Genomic DNA, 14439 nt, shown 5'->3' on the forward strand with positions numbered 1-14439 from the left:
AGCTCCACCTGACGTAAAGCAATCTTGGATTACCGTGGGCTGATATCTTATTACAATTAACTGCAGGTACAGAGCAGCACTACACAGTGTGTTGAAGAGCAGTGGAACTGCTTACCTGGCTCTGTAAAAATGGAAAAGGACAAAAGAGAGATCCGATGGTTCTCATGGGTCTGGCTAGCATTATTGATTTCCCAGTTTCCAGCCCATTCAAGTGCCTTCATGGTCTGTTGGAGTGCTTATGTGGAGCTCCGGTACTTCAGTCCAGTGACCAACCAGAGTACGACCAGTGTGTGTGAGTGTGGAGTGTATGGGTCAGACTCGCCTTTGGATGCAGAATCTGGGTATGTGGCACTTCCTAATTCAGATCCGCTGGCCTGCTCTCCCAACATCACCTTTGCTGTCAACCGTAAGCCATGGATAGCTCTCATCAAAAGAGGTAACTGTAGCCATGCTGACAAGATCCAGGCAGCAGAGCAAGAGGGAGCCTCAGCTGTAGTTATCTACAACATTGATGGCACTGGAAACTCAACAAATCCCATGTCCCATTCAGGTATGATTTTTTGTAATGAAATTGTATGCTTTGATAAGATGAGCTAGGAACAGTTTGTCCACATTAAGTCTTACAAGCTGCTTGTGTAATGAGGAGGCATACTGGCAACTAAACCACCACAAACAGGAATGTTGATTTGAAGATGTCATACAAATTTGGCACATAATTTTAAGCTTCTCGTTGTGTTCTGGTCCAACAGATTTCTTGTTTTTTATTTTGTTTTTCCGATCATGAATATGGTTTCTGTCATCTCACTGCCACAAGGCTTGCTGACTTTGTTCAGAGTAGGCTTCTAAATAAAACATAAAATTAATGCTAACTAGTTTTGCTGACTTTTGCTTGTTTTCTTCAGAAGTGGAAAATGACTTACTGTGCTTAAGAGTTACTGTAGAAGATTTGTACTTTACTTGAGTATTGTTGAAATTGAATACTGAATACATTTTCTTTCAGACTTTTAAAGTGCTCATCACAAATCTCAAAGGCCAGGGTATTTTTTCTCTTTTCCTAAATTTTTTCTCCTGCCATTTAGTTGAGTATTTGAAGTTATTGTTTATTTTAAAACACACAGTCAAATTCATATAAAATAAAACTACCCTACTATGCTAATTTGTCTTGTGTGAGTACCGCTCAATCACATTACACAGCCCAAAAACAGAACATTTTTAAAATTTAGAACTTTTAAATTTAAATTTAGAACTTTTAAAAACTTTTTGGTATTACTTTGCCTACATACTTCCACTCTTAACCGAGCAGACATTTGTCGCGGTGCCCATACTTTCAGACAGCCTGCTTGGCAGTTTCTTAGTTTTTCGCAGTTTTACCTTCATCTCCTCTGTAAACAGCCTTTTAGATATCATAACTGAAGTATCATTTGTTCTTTAAGAGTATTCTCTATGTTTTGATCCCCTTTTGTCTCAGATTAGGTCCACATTTTGATTTGACTTACACCACTCTGGCTTTGCGATATCAGAGTCCAAGGAAAGCCCAACCCCATTTGCTTAGTACAGTAATAAGTCTTTATCTTCAATGCTGAGTCACATTCCTTGTTGGGGAGGGTCCGCTTCAACAGGTTAATGTAAACACATAGTTATTAAGCAACAGTAAGAAATATCTTTCAAGTCACATGGGTTAGTAAAGTCTAACACTGATGTATATACTAAAATTATGATCGATATTCATCATTATGGCAGACTTACACTAGAGTCATGGACACTGGCAAGTGTCAAGCACATTATAACTCTTCAAAATGTTTTGTCAATTTGTGATAGGGCCAAACAAAATTGAATATACAAAGTTATATATCATATTTGTGTTCAAGACAAATCACTGTATTTGCATGGTCCAAATGTGCTGTGGTCTAACTGATCCTCTTGATAGATCTATGCTGAATCTGCAGTATAACCATCAAAGCATGGAAAATAAGATGCTATACAGAGACTCTGATTCTAACTGAGAAGCAGAGAGATATATTCTGAAATCTTCATAAACACTTAGAAAAACAGCTTATATTGAATTTTATTTATTTTCATTTATATTATACATTTATATATATTTTAATTGAATTTATGTAGTATTTGTGTTAAAAATTATTCATGTATTTTTTGGAATTTACACAGTTCTTAGTTTCACATCAGGCAAAAACAATAAAAAAATAAATTAAGGATATTTCTTTATTCCGACTAGGTCTTGTTTTGACTATTGAAAATTATTCTAGTATTATATCCAGTAATAGTAACAATATTTGCATTTTCTCCTTTGCTACTATCCCTTAAAACCACCTACAATACTTTTCAAAATTACTACAAAAAATTACTTGACATATTAATAATTTTTTGTTAGTGTGCACACAATAATACATTTGTTAGCAAATGAACCTTATATAATCTGGATTTAAATATCATTAACCATACACTAAAAGTGTTTTTTAGATGTTTTATTAAATATTTTTTTAATGTATTTTGGGATCAACAAGAATTTCTTACATGATAAATCATATTCTGTAATTCTCTGTTTATAATACTCTTTGTCAGGTTTTCTGCCTCAAGATTAGATCATCACTTCTGCATTTTGGAAATTAATTTAATTTTACTTTATTCTGGAACAATATCATTTCAGAATCCTCTTCAGCTTTGTTCATTATTCAGGACACATACATTTTATTATTTTTTTTATTTTTGATTATATTTTTACAGCTTTGTAGCTTCCTATAGGTATATAGATATAGAATTAGATATAAAGACTTACTTTAAAAATACACTAACTTTAAAGATGCACAAACTAACTTCAACTACTCCCGGTAGAAAGAGGTCTTACCGGAGCTGTTTCTCCCGTTACGTCAAAAACATGACTGGCAAATGCTAGAGGGCACCAGCGAGCAAGTCCTAAATGAATGGGGGTAAATGGAGTTAAACGGCTAGAAACAAAAAGTAAAAATAGTTTCTAACCATTTGTTCAAGACTTTCCCTTAATGTTAGAAAGTAGAAGGATGTATTTTACTAAAAAAGCAAAAAAAAACTTAAGTGCTACTGAGTGCTGATTGGCTAGCATTAGTGCTACTGTGTGCTGATTGGCTGGTGAGCGGAGCAGCTCATTGGCTGAGGGAAGTTCACACTCACTGACATCATGAACGTACATGAGGCACTATTATAGTCTTATAACCAGATCTCAAAAGTGCTCGAAAATATATCAGCAGTGTTAAAATGTTTTGCTGTGCTCTCTTCATTAATGAATGCTTGCTTCAACATAAAAATATTGAAGTACTTACAAACTATGATTTCGGTCAAATGCTCCATATTGATCCATTCATTTTGTACTCACTCAGGAGCGCCCTCTAGCATCTGACAAACCCGGAAGACATTACAGAGTGGCAGTTCTCCTCACTACGCAATTCTCTGGTCGGACAGCAAAGTTCCAACAAGCTGACTGTTCAACAACAGCTAGCTAACGCCTAAGTATCTACCTAAGTATCTGTTGAGACAGACCAAAAAATTGTTCGAATCAGACTTACTTAGATGTCACAAAACACCATTTGTCACCAAAAATGTCTAATAGAACAGCTAGAACAGCACCTAAATAATGCTTATTTAGGTGCTGTACTAACAAATACTCACCGTGTTTGCACTGCTTCACACCACAAGAAAGTGGTGTCGTGGAAGACATTTTCACAGAGAGCTACAAGCATCCCAGATGAGGAGAGTAACAAACTTGAGTGTTGGACATTGTAAACTCTGCAATATTACACCTTGCCAAATATCAGCCTTACACCATGTAGTGTCAATCCAACCAAATTTACTTCCAGAATCTCAACACTTTAACCCTAAAATCAGCAGCACTAAAATTTCAACATTGGCAAATTTGCTGTGTACTAGGTATCTGAAATCTGTGAACCTGCTCAGGACTAACACATTAGAATTATTTTGTTTGTTTTTTTCTGCAGCGAAATTGTTTTTATTTTATTTACAAAATTGATTCCAAAAGCTTAAACAGGGATCCCAAACTTTCAAACAGAGGTGTATGAACATCAGTTTAGTTTTCTGCAAAGTGCATAACTTATTCAGAGTTGCAGTAACTTATAACAGAAATGCCCATGTTTTCCATATCTGTATAAAGGGCTACAGTGAGCTCCAAGAGAAGTTTAGTGTCTTTGAAATGGTTTTAAACCAAACTTCATAATTGCTTCTCTGTAGTCAGATTCCCGCCTTGGTTAGAATGGTCTTTTGTTTTTGTATTGAATGTTTGAGTGGCTTCAATGATGCTGTGGGGCCAGAGGTGGGAACTTATTTGCTTAAGATTTGGAGAAGTCTGTACTTGAGATTTTCTTTCACATAAGACTTTTTCATACATCAAGTTGCAAATTTCTCCATTTCACTCAAAACTGGGTATTTGAGCACATGTTTCCATGCAGTGTCTCACATCAAAAAGTAAGGAAAAGGACAAATGAAGCAACGGAGTGAAGTAGTGAATCCCTACAACACTGTGCAAACCTCACCTGCATGTCACTTTAATCATAGCCATTGCTTCACCTGCCTTTCCCCTTTTCTGTGTTTTTAATATTTTATATTAATGGTAAAGCCTTATTCTCTGTTCATATTGCTCTTGTGTTATTGTTTTGCTATCAGGTGTTGACCAGAGGAGGAACCTTTGTGTCTTGGTTCCACCTAAGGTTTCTTTCTCTTGCTCTTAGGGAGTTTTTCCTTGCCACTCTCGCTGTTGGCTTGCTCATGAGGGCTTAGACCCAGATTTTTCTATAAAACTGCCTTGTGACAACACCTGTTGTAAAACGTACTATATAAATACATTTTGACCTGATTTTACTAAGAGAGTAGGGAGGGAACTGTTCTGTAAAGCAGTAGGAATGATAGTTCATCCAATATGAAGCCAACCAAAGTTGAGCGATTGTTGTCTCAATACCTTCCCTATCCACTTTCAGCTTTTTTCATTTATGATTCATTCATGACCAGATTAATATAAAGAACATCTTAAAAAACAACAACAACAAAAAGCATTAGAAATGCCCTAGTAGTACTTTGAGTAAATTTAAGAGCTTGTACTTCAGTATTTTAACTTGAGTGAAGAATTTGAAACTATACTCTGTGTTATTTTAGTATTTACAATTTTACCTACTTCATATTAGGGAAACTTTTATCTTACAGAGAGACATCCATTTTGTATGATTCACTAATTTTCCACAAAGCTTGGGTCTATTAACAATTAACATGTCTTGGTAACAGCCCACATTTACATCTGTGCGAATGTATGCAGGTACAATAGAGTATGAACTACCTTGTGCATTTGCATGATCAAAATAAATGTAGTTTCATTAACAGGCTTAGGTAAAAACCACCATCAGCCTGTCTTATCATGTCCTTGATCAGTGTCCCTTTTTATGACCCACTTCAGAAAGGAGAGTTACTATTTTACCAAGTACTTGTATGTACTTGTCTAATGATTACTTTTGTTTAATCTGGCAGTTTGTTCATCTCATATTTTTATTTGTAAAGCATTAGACTGTTAGACTGGATAGTTCTGTTATTCTTGCATGAAGCACTCTTTCAAAGCAGTGTAACCATGATAAGGTGTCTGGCTTTGGCCTGCTAAAACTCTAGCAGGATTCTTACAATCTGATTTTGGGCTAGATATGATATGAGAAGTATTAGGGTGTTCAGTTTCATTCTTTGTAATGTTTTAATATTCTAAATAAACTACAAAGACTTTATTAGGTCATGGTCGATAGTTTGGTTGTGTATCATTTAGAATTCTGGGACCTTGAGTCATTAATTTCTTTAAGATGGGTATTTTAACAATTTGTGAAGTTACAATCAGTTTGCATATTTTATACATCCTATTTTACACTGAGGGTCAATGTTTTTTTTTTTTAAACAATTTTCCAAAATGCCATTGATTATCTGTACTGCAAATTTTTAGAATTTAATGCTATACCTACTTGCCTACTCTCTCTAACAGGGACTGGCAGCACAGTGGCCATCATGATCGGCAATCACATGGGGAAACAAATCACTAGTCTGGTTGAGAGTGGAACGGAGGTCTATATGAGCCTGTTAGTGGGCAACCCATATAAGACTTGGGGCAACCCTTTGTGGGTCTATGTCATGTCTTTTACCTTCTTCGGAATAACAGCCATTATTCTGGGATACTTCATCTTCGTGGTCATTAGGCGCCTCTACCGAAACAGACAGCTCCGGATCCAGCAGGTTAGGTATTTACCAGCTATAGCTGACCTGTTGGGATTTTTTTTTATCTGATTCAATCAGTTTCAGACTTAACTGTGAGCTTATCATTAATGATTTGATTTTACCACCTGACTTAAGTTGGTCCACTGACATGGTTCTATCAACTCTATCAGTAATTAATCAAAGATGAATATATATATAGTGCCCCCCAGAAGTCACCAGAACTTCAGCTGAAGCAGTTAGGTAAAAAGACAAAGGAATAACAGCACTTTTTATAGGTTTTTATGGCTGCAATAACCATTTCATTCCACGTCACAGTGTTGGCAAGTTAGTAACTTGAAGTTTGAATACATCCTTATTTAAAGCTGTTTACTAGTCAAAGTCTAATAGGCCAATGTCCTCATTATTTTATCAGTGCAGGTTTTTATCTTATTGCAACCTCCACCAACCCACATAAAATATAACGTTTCCATAGGAAATAATATCTTAGACTTATGTGTATGAATTTCAGTGCCTCTAAGAGGAACTGAAGTGAACTGACACATCTGCAAACATGACTGACAACTTTCCTGTATTAATAATTTTTACAGAGAGAACTTAAAAAGGTGGCTGAGAGAGCTATTGCCAAGTTACAAGTTCGGACACTGCGGCGAACTGATCCGGTACAGTGAAGCAATTACATTGTTACCAAGTTGTTGATTTTTAAAGACAACAATCAGTGTAATGTGTATAAATATAACTGCATTTCTTTGCAGGAAGTTGAAGCAGAAGAGAACAACTGTGCTGTGTGTATTGACTCTTTCAAGAGGGGTGATATTGTGACAACTCTGCCGTGCAGGTATATAGTTATGGGGAAACATGATAAACATTCAAGGTTGCTTTTTGGACACATACAGTCATAGGTTTTGGCGCCTCTGATCAGACAGTTTGACATTACATATTTTGACATTGTTGGTTTTTAAGTGGAAATAAGTGCACATTCTCTACAGAGAACACATTTCTGCACATTTTAATGCACAATTACTCTTTATTTTCTGAATTTAATCTATTGGAAAAATAAAACATGAACTATGTCCTGTGTAAAAGTTATGGCACATTCTATAATATGACAACCTATAAAAAGAAGTGTGTACTAAAATATGCAGAAACATACCGTATTTAAGTTTGCTCCCTGTGGAGGACGTGTTAACTTAGTATCACTTAGAAAATTCACCAATCATGTGATTTGACTGGGGGTGTTCAAACATACAGTGAAGTACAACTGCATTTAGCCTTAGACCAACAGGTCTTTTTAAGGCTCAATCCCTGGCGACAGTAAAGTTTAGCTTTACTAACACTGACATGGATTTGGTTCTAATGCTGACAGTACTCAGAAATGGACTCCAATGGCAAGTATACCTAGAAATCAACTCTATCAATTTTAACCTTTTGTGAGCTCTCTTGTGCAATACAACAATACCGTTGACCAAGAAACAACAGAGCACCAATTCTCAAACTGATCTGCTAAAAAAGGGAGGCTGTTTTAAAGACTGGGTCTGTGTGGTTCACCCAAAATAGATAAATAAAATCCAATTAAAGCTGATGTTTCGCATGTCATTCTCTGTTTAATTAAAAATCCAATATGCAAGGCTATTACACGGGCCTATCCCATTTCCTATTAATATTTTGATTTCTGTTTAGGTGGTATGTGAAGTTTGAAAGGCAGATTTGCAGGTTGTACTGACTAGTATGAACTTTTTGTAGAAATGCATTACTGTATCTTCCATAATGGACCATGTGATGATTTCATAACCCTCAGGGTTCAAGTTCCAAGAGCTCTTAATTTGCTGAGTCACCAAACTGTGTGTAACAGTTTGAGACCATACAGAGTGTAACAATGATTTTCTATCTTTATGAGAACCAATAAGTTGACTCTTAATTTTAACTGTGTCCCTTTATACCTTTTCAAGCCACCTCTTCCACAAAACATGCATTGAACCATGGTTACTGGAACACCATACCTGCCCTATGTGCAAATATGACATCCTTAAAGGAGAGGTAAATTCCATTTGAACAAAGTTGATTTGCCATTATTATAACACTAACAGTGTCAGTGTCTATCTGTGTCATAGTACTTTCATAGTTTTTTATAGTTTTCCTGAGTAAATCCTTACTTCAAGTCCAAGCATGTGCAAAATTTGTTATAAATGTCATTTTATGTCATTATATTTCATTATAATGTCATTATAATTATCTTAAAACCAATTATCTTATCATTTTTAACAGTGTGGTTAAAGCAACTAAATGTAAAGTTGAAATACATTTGTTTTTCATTTTTCTGAAGGTTGGGGTAGAACCTACTCAGGAATCTTCCATGCCACCAGCAGATGTCAGGTTTTATCCAAGCTCTGTCTCAGGGTCACTGGCAGAAACACCAGACGTGGTCAGATCTCTAGAGCAACAAGCTGAAGCCAGGCCAGGCTTAGGTCTTCAGACTGCTGGATGTAAGTTAGCCTAAAACCAATCATTTTTATTCCCTATTTTCATATATATATATATATATATATATATATATATATATATATGAAAATAGATACACATATATATATATATATATATATATATACATATATATATATATATATATATATATATATATATATATATATATATATATATATATCCTATGGAATGAATTTCCAAAATTCATATGCAATGAAATTTTTTATATATATATATATATATATATATATATATATATATATATATATATATATTTATATGCCAGCTGACTTGCTAAAAATCCAGTTCATTAGTGTAAATAGAAAAGGCCATCACATAGCGCTTAAATATTGACTTATTGACTGATCAGTGAATGAATTGAATGTCAATGAATGCTTTTTTCCCATGACATCAGGTGCCATTCAAGTATCGAATCACATTTATGAAGACCCATATGCCACGAGAGAGGGGCACATCTATGAGAACCAAGCATTTGAAGAGGAACAGCAGATCACTGACCATCAGGACAGTAACCATCAGACACATCACGTTTAGAATTCCCTGCATAGTCTTCAGTAAGATGGTCTCTTGAACTGGGGTATAATAAGGAAAAGAATAGGAAAAAAGGGCCTGACAGGGTTATCTGACCCAGAAATTAGAGCCCTTTAAAAAGCAGCTTGAAATAATCAACTGTAACACCATGGATTGCACTAATTCTAATGATTCTGAAAACAAAGATTGTTAGATTAGATAATGGGTTTGGCAGCATTTTTTCAAAAGCATGCACTTCAAGGCTGTTGATTTTTCACCTAAAGACTGACTGTCAGAAATGTGCTCAGTGCTCTGCTATGCAAAATGAATGACTTTATATTTTTAGAAATTTGATAGATTTTAAGAATCTACAAATTATTTTTCCCATTTACGATCCAAAAGGGGCCAAATACTGAATCATAAACTGTATTATAATGTATCATACACTCATTATTCCTTCTAACTATTGCGATAGTTTGCCTGTGATACTATAAAATAAACTTATATTTTTAAATAACATCTTGTCAAGTTATTTTTACAGAGAGGTCAGAATCAGAAATTTAATTTTGTCATGTCCCTCTCTTTGCAACATAGCTGTTTACTTGAGCCAACTTCTTGATATGCCAGAATGTTTATTTAAAACAGGCTGCATCTCACTGACACGCCTACGACCACAGGCTAACTAAACTCACTGACTTGCCAGGAAGTCTGTGCCAAAGAAGTGTAATGTACATGTGACAAAACTTCCACTGAATATAGAAAACAGTTAGTGTACTAAGTGAGCTAAGCTGAACTGGTCAGTCTTGACAGTCTGTCTTGCAAACTGTTGTTATTGGGGAGCATGCTGTGTAGAGCATTCGGCATCCCTTGCTGTCAGTGGAAGCTAATTATAACCCTTGACTAGGGATCTTTGAAGTGGACGAAGTCAGCGGAGGAGGTGCAGTCTGGTATGTGACTTAGAAATCGTTGAGAAGACTTCTAAATTTAACCCTTTAGGAAAAGAGACACTATATCTAAAAAGGGCTGTGAAACATAAATCCATCTTAACTGTAAGTTCTGCATTGTACACTTTGCACCAGTGGAACATTAAAGTAATTGTAATTTCCTGTATAGCTTTCCAAAATGAAGACTGTTAATGCTGTATTGTGCAAATATGTATATTGGTAAATAAAAATAATAAATATCTTTCCATTGAAATATTTCTAAGATTTCTTTGCTTACAGGGAAGAGTTCAAAGTTAAATTTAAATTTTTAAAAGGAAGTAATGGTATATCTTTATTTGATCTCAATTTTCTGGATGGGTGTTATTTATTTTGGCCCTTATTCCATGTGCCTGCTGATATGTACTGTAACTTGACATGCACCAAGGTCCTTTGGGGCGTACAAATAATAAACCATAAGTGTAAATGCTTATTTCAATTCATATAATGACACTAGAAATCTTAATAACTGTACAGAAGTTGATGCAGATAATAGAAATAATTGAGATTAATGGAAATAGACACAGTATAGTATATAAATAAAAAGTTTGTCAGACATTTTAATGATGATAAAAGGCTTTTTTAAGCCATTTACTGTAACAAAACTGAGAATATCCATTGCATATGGTCTTTTAAAAATACCACTGACATGACAAAAAACACCCTCTACTGGAGTTTTGAAATAACTGAAGTTTGGGACAAGGACCATGCCTGAAACCCTTCCTCCTTCCTGTGTAAATGCCCTATGAATTTCCATCTCTACCTTCTGATTCACATGATAAAGCTTTCACAGTCCCCACCACCACCCCATCTCCTTCCTGTTCCTCAGTCCTATATCAGTCCTACCACATAAGTCCAACCTTCAAAATCCAGGCAGAAGCCACCCAAAACTCCAGGCCAAGTTCTCAGGGTTCTCTCAATTCTTTAAATCAGTCTTCCCTAGTACTACTACCACACGTTGAAGGCATAGTCGCAAAATGGGATGTTTATTGCAGCATAAGTGGAAGCTGTAAACAATCTGACAACCTTTGACAATCTGACAATCTTTGGAAAAATGTTTGCGCTAATTGATGAAATTTAACAATTACACCAGGACTTTCTAATGTTCCATTATGAAAGCTTCAAAAGCCATGGTTTAAAGCAAAAAGATTCTTTTGAATATCTCAGAATCTTCAAAATAAATGTCAGATCTTCAGATCATCTATCCTGGTTTTGTTGCTGAACTTGCCAGCTCGGCTGGGCCTGCTCTGTTGAGCCCCCGGTGACCCAGGAGGTGAACCTGAGCCTTTCTTTATTTTCAGGTCAAATTCCTCTGGTTTACCATTTCTCTCAACAGCAAAGTTGTCTTTGTTCTGCTTACAAACTGCTCTGCTGTTATACGGAAGGAAGGAGTCTGGATCACCAATGCGTGGAACATATCCCGGGGAAGGCTGATAAGAGGGTTGGTGGAAATAGTTATAAGGTGGCACAAATGGATCAGCTGCTTCACTCGGCGCCTTAGATGATGTCTCAGACGGCAGCTCGTCCTTTCTGTAACCAATGCTTTGACGGCACTTGGTGAAACCCAAGTGATACATTTCCACTAGGTTAAGAAGAAGTGAGAAGCATGCTACAGCTAGCATGAAGATAATGAAAATAGTCTTCTCGGTGGGTCTGGAGATGTAGCAGTTCACAGGATTGGGGCAGGGTGGCCGATCGCATATGTAGAGAGGTTTAAGTTCAAATCCATACAGGAAATATTGTGCGACTATAAAGCCTACCTCAAACAAGGTCTTGAAAACAATGTTGAAGACATATGTGCGCAGAATATCCCCCTGTAGGCGAATGTGGCCTTGCTCATCATGCACTGAAGGCTTCTTGGCTTTGGCTTCACCAATGAGAGGCTGGTTGTCACCCTGCTGTGAGAGTTCCTTCTCTTTCTGCTTGTGTTTCTCTTCCATCCGAACCAGATGCAGGATGTGACCCAGGTAGATAAGTGTGGGTGTGGACACGAATATGATCTGAAGTACCCAGAAGCGGATGTGGGAGATAGGGAAAGTCTTGTCGTAGCAAACATTCTGGCAACCAGGTTGTTTGGTGTCACAGGTGAAGCCAGACTGCTCATCTCCCCACACTTTCTCAGCAGCCGTGCCCAGCACCAGGATGCGGAAGATGAAGAGGACGGTCAGCCAGACCTTGCCAACCACTGTGGAGTGCTCTTGGGCACTCTCGAGTAGCTTTCCCAGCAAGCCCCAGTCTCCCATTGCAGCTTGTGCTTTGGACTGATTCTGCAAAACATGTGCTCATTAAGGTCTGCAGTAACATTTTGTTGAAATTTGAAATTAACCCCTTGAGGCCCTGGCTTATTTTTTAGTACCCCATTATTAAACTTGTAGTAAATATTATTAAAGATTCAAAACTTCTATTAACTAATATGAAAGTCTTATGGTTGTAAGAGTAAGGAACTAAAGTGTGGGCCCACATACAGGCTGTCCAGTGTTAAGGGGCTGACATAATTTCTTTCTTACTTTTTAAATGAAAAACAAAAATAACCACCAGTTAACTGTTTAGCAATCCAGCATTTAATGTTGTCAGTAGACTCCCTCACTTTTTTCCTTCTATGAAAACTGACACACGTAAGCCATTCATGTCTAAAAGCTTCCCCTTATCTTGTTACCAAGGGATCCAGTTATCACAACAGCACCCTACCCAAGAAGAACATACTGTGTTGCAGTAGAATGACAGTTTCTCTGTTTTCACTCACATTATCTAAACTTGATTTAATAACATGATGGAAAAAAGGATATTTCAACTCAAAAAGATCTTAAAATCTTAAACTTCAAATAGTAAATCAACAGAACTTAAGACACATTCTTTCTCTGTTAACTTGCTATTAGAAGTTTAGTTAACTCAAAATTAAGGTTTTTTTTTACAGTTTAAGGCAGCCAGGTTTTTTTTTTACAATGTACATCTATCACAAAATAAATCTGTTTTATGGAAAACATTCAATAAGAACAACTCAGAACCAAACCTGAAAACAGACATAAATGTTTGTACGAAGGCATAACTGTATGCATCCAACCACCTGTGATCTCTGAGATTTTCTTGTGTGCCAGGATAGAAAGCTTAGCTTTTTTTTCTGTGCTATTTTTAACAGTACTCAACAAATTATACAAATGAATTAAATAAATATTAATAATATGAGAATATTCGTAATATATGTAATGTAAATACAGAACATATTTATCATTGATATACTAGCTAATGCTAATGCTATGGTGAGTCAAAAACAGTCCGCCTCACCTGTCACCAGTCTGTCATCAAATATCCCACCAGTCTTTTTTTAAAAGTTTGAGAGACATTTAATCCAGCTGTTTGTATTACTTATACTAGTAAAGAGACTGAATGGTGCTATGATATAACAAAAAGCATGAAGCATAAAACATAAAAATGGTTTTTGGGTGTTTATTACTATGCTGATGTTGCGAACACTAACATTTTTCTAGGATGATGCTTATTTTTAAGCGAGAATGGTTTACAGAAAGTGACCCACCTTGTCACCGAATACATCTCCAGCAGTGGCACAGAAGCCATAAGCATGGATCCATGTGGGTTACTCACACAGGCCCCAAACTCAGGCCCATGTCAAAGCAATGTCCTTGAATGGGAATGAAATCCAGACTGTCTGTGGTCACGGCTCTGATCACAATAAGTCAATTATGTTTTTCTTATCCAAAGCACAGAGTATTGTTGGTTCACGCAATCCAGACCTGTTGAAAACACTGCCAAAGAGTCTTCTTTTGACCCCCTCCCTCCTCTGTCTCCCTGGGGTTAATTTTGGTACAGGGCACACTCTCTAATGTAAACTATCAGGCCCACCACTTGCTCGTTTCTTGAAGTGACAGGGCGAGCAGCCAATGAGACGACCGCAAAGTGACCCAAGGACAAGGCTAAATATAGCATTAGGGTCTCTCCTATCACAAGAGAGTTGACTTGGAAGTGCACAGACATTCAGGCCCTGAAGGCACTGATGAAAATCACAACAATGGCAGTGCTTCACAATGCTGTGGTTGTGTGGTAGATTATATCTGAAATTTATTCCATGCCCATTTGTTTTGCTTTTTTCTTAATCTGCAAAATGTGAAACAGCTGTAAGCACACCCTATGGTACATGACTTTAGGAGGAAATGCGAAGACATACTCATACAATAGATATGGAGTTAATATA

At 36.5% G+C, this 14439-nt stretch overlaps 2 protein-coding genes across 2 annotated transcripts; one reads left to right on the forward strand and one right to left on the reverse strand.

Moving 5' to 3' along the window:
- On the forward strand, positions 1–10438 carry LOC118807243 (RING finger protein 148). The gene is made up of 7 exons (XM_036569195.1): positions 1–550; positions 6014–6261; positions 6831–6902; positions 6996–7078; positions 8190–8277; positions 8564–8723; positions 9137–10438. The coding sequence occupies exons 1-7, from the start codon at positions 130–132 to the stop codon at positions 9274–9276; spliced, it is 1212 nt and encodes a 403-aa protein (XP_036425088.1). The 5' UTR covers positions 1–129; the 3' UTR covers positions 9277–10438.
- Positions 10439–10761: 323 nt separating this feature from the next.
- LOC118807244 (gap junction alpha-3 protein-like) lies at positions 10762–14113 on the reverse strand. Its single transcript, XM_036569196.1, has 2 exons — positions 13765–14113; positions 10762–12499 (listed from the first exon to the last, which is right to left on the reverse strand). The coding sequence occupies exon 2, from the start codon at positions 12473–12475 to the stop codon at positions 11417–11419; it is 1059 nt and encodes a 352-aa protein (XP_036425089.1). The 5' UTR covers positions 12476–12499; positions 13765–14113; the 3' UTR covers positions 10762–11416.
- Between the last annotated feature and the right edge of the window lie 326 nt (positions 14114–14439).

The sequence above is a fragment of the Colossoma macropomum genome, unplaced genomic scaffold, assembly GCF_904425465.1.
Source record: "Colossoma macropomum unplaced genomic scaffold, Colossoma_macropomum, whole genome shotgun sequence".
In the NCBI taxonomy this organism is placed as follows: domain Eukaryota; kingdom Metazoa; phylum Chordata; class Actinopteri; order Characiformes; family Serrasalmidae; genus Colossoma; species Colossoma macropomum.

Excerpts from the sequence above, each read along its gene's own strand:
- LOC118807243 (XM_036569195.1), top strand. The coding sequence starts at position 130 with ATGGAAAAGGACAAAAGAGAGATCCGATGGTTCTCATGGGTCTGGCTA. Across the intron at positions 6,262-6,830 it reads GACAGCTCCGGATCCAGCAG|AGAGAACTTAAAAAGGTGGC; the intron begins GTTAGGTATTTA and ends TAATTTTTACAG. Across the intron at positions 7,079-8,189 it reads GTGACAACTCTGCCGTGCAG|CCACCTCTTCCACAAAACAT; the intron begins GTATATAGTTAT and ends TACCTTTTCAAG.
- LOC118807244 (XM_036569196.1), bottom strand. The coding sequence starts at position 12,475 with ATGGGAGACTGGGGCTTGCTGGGAAAGCTACTCGAGAGTGCCCAAGAG.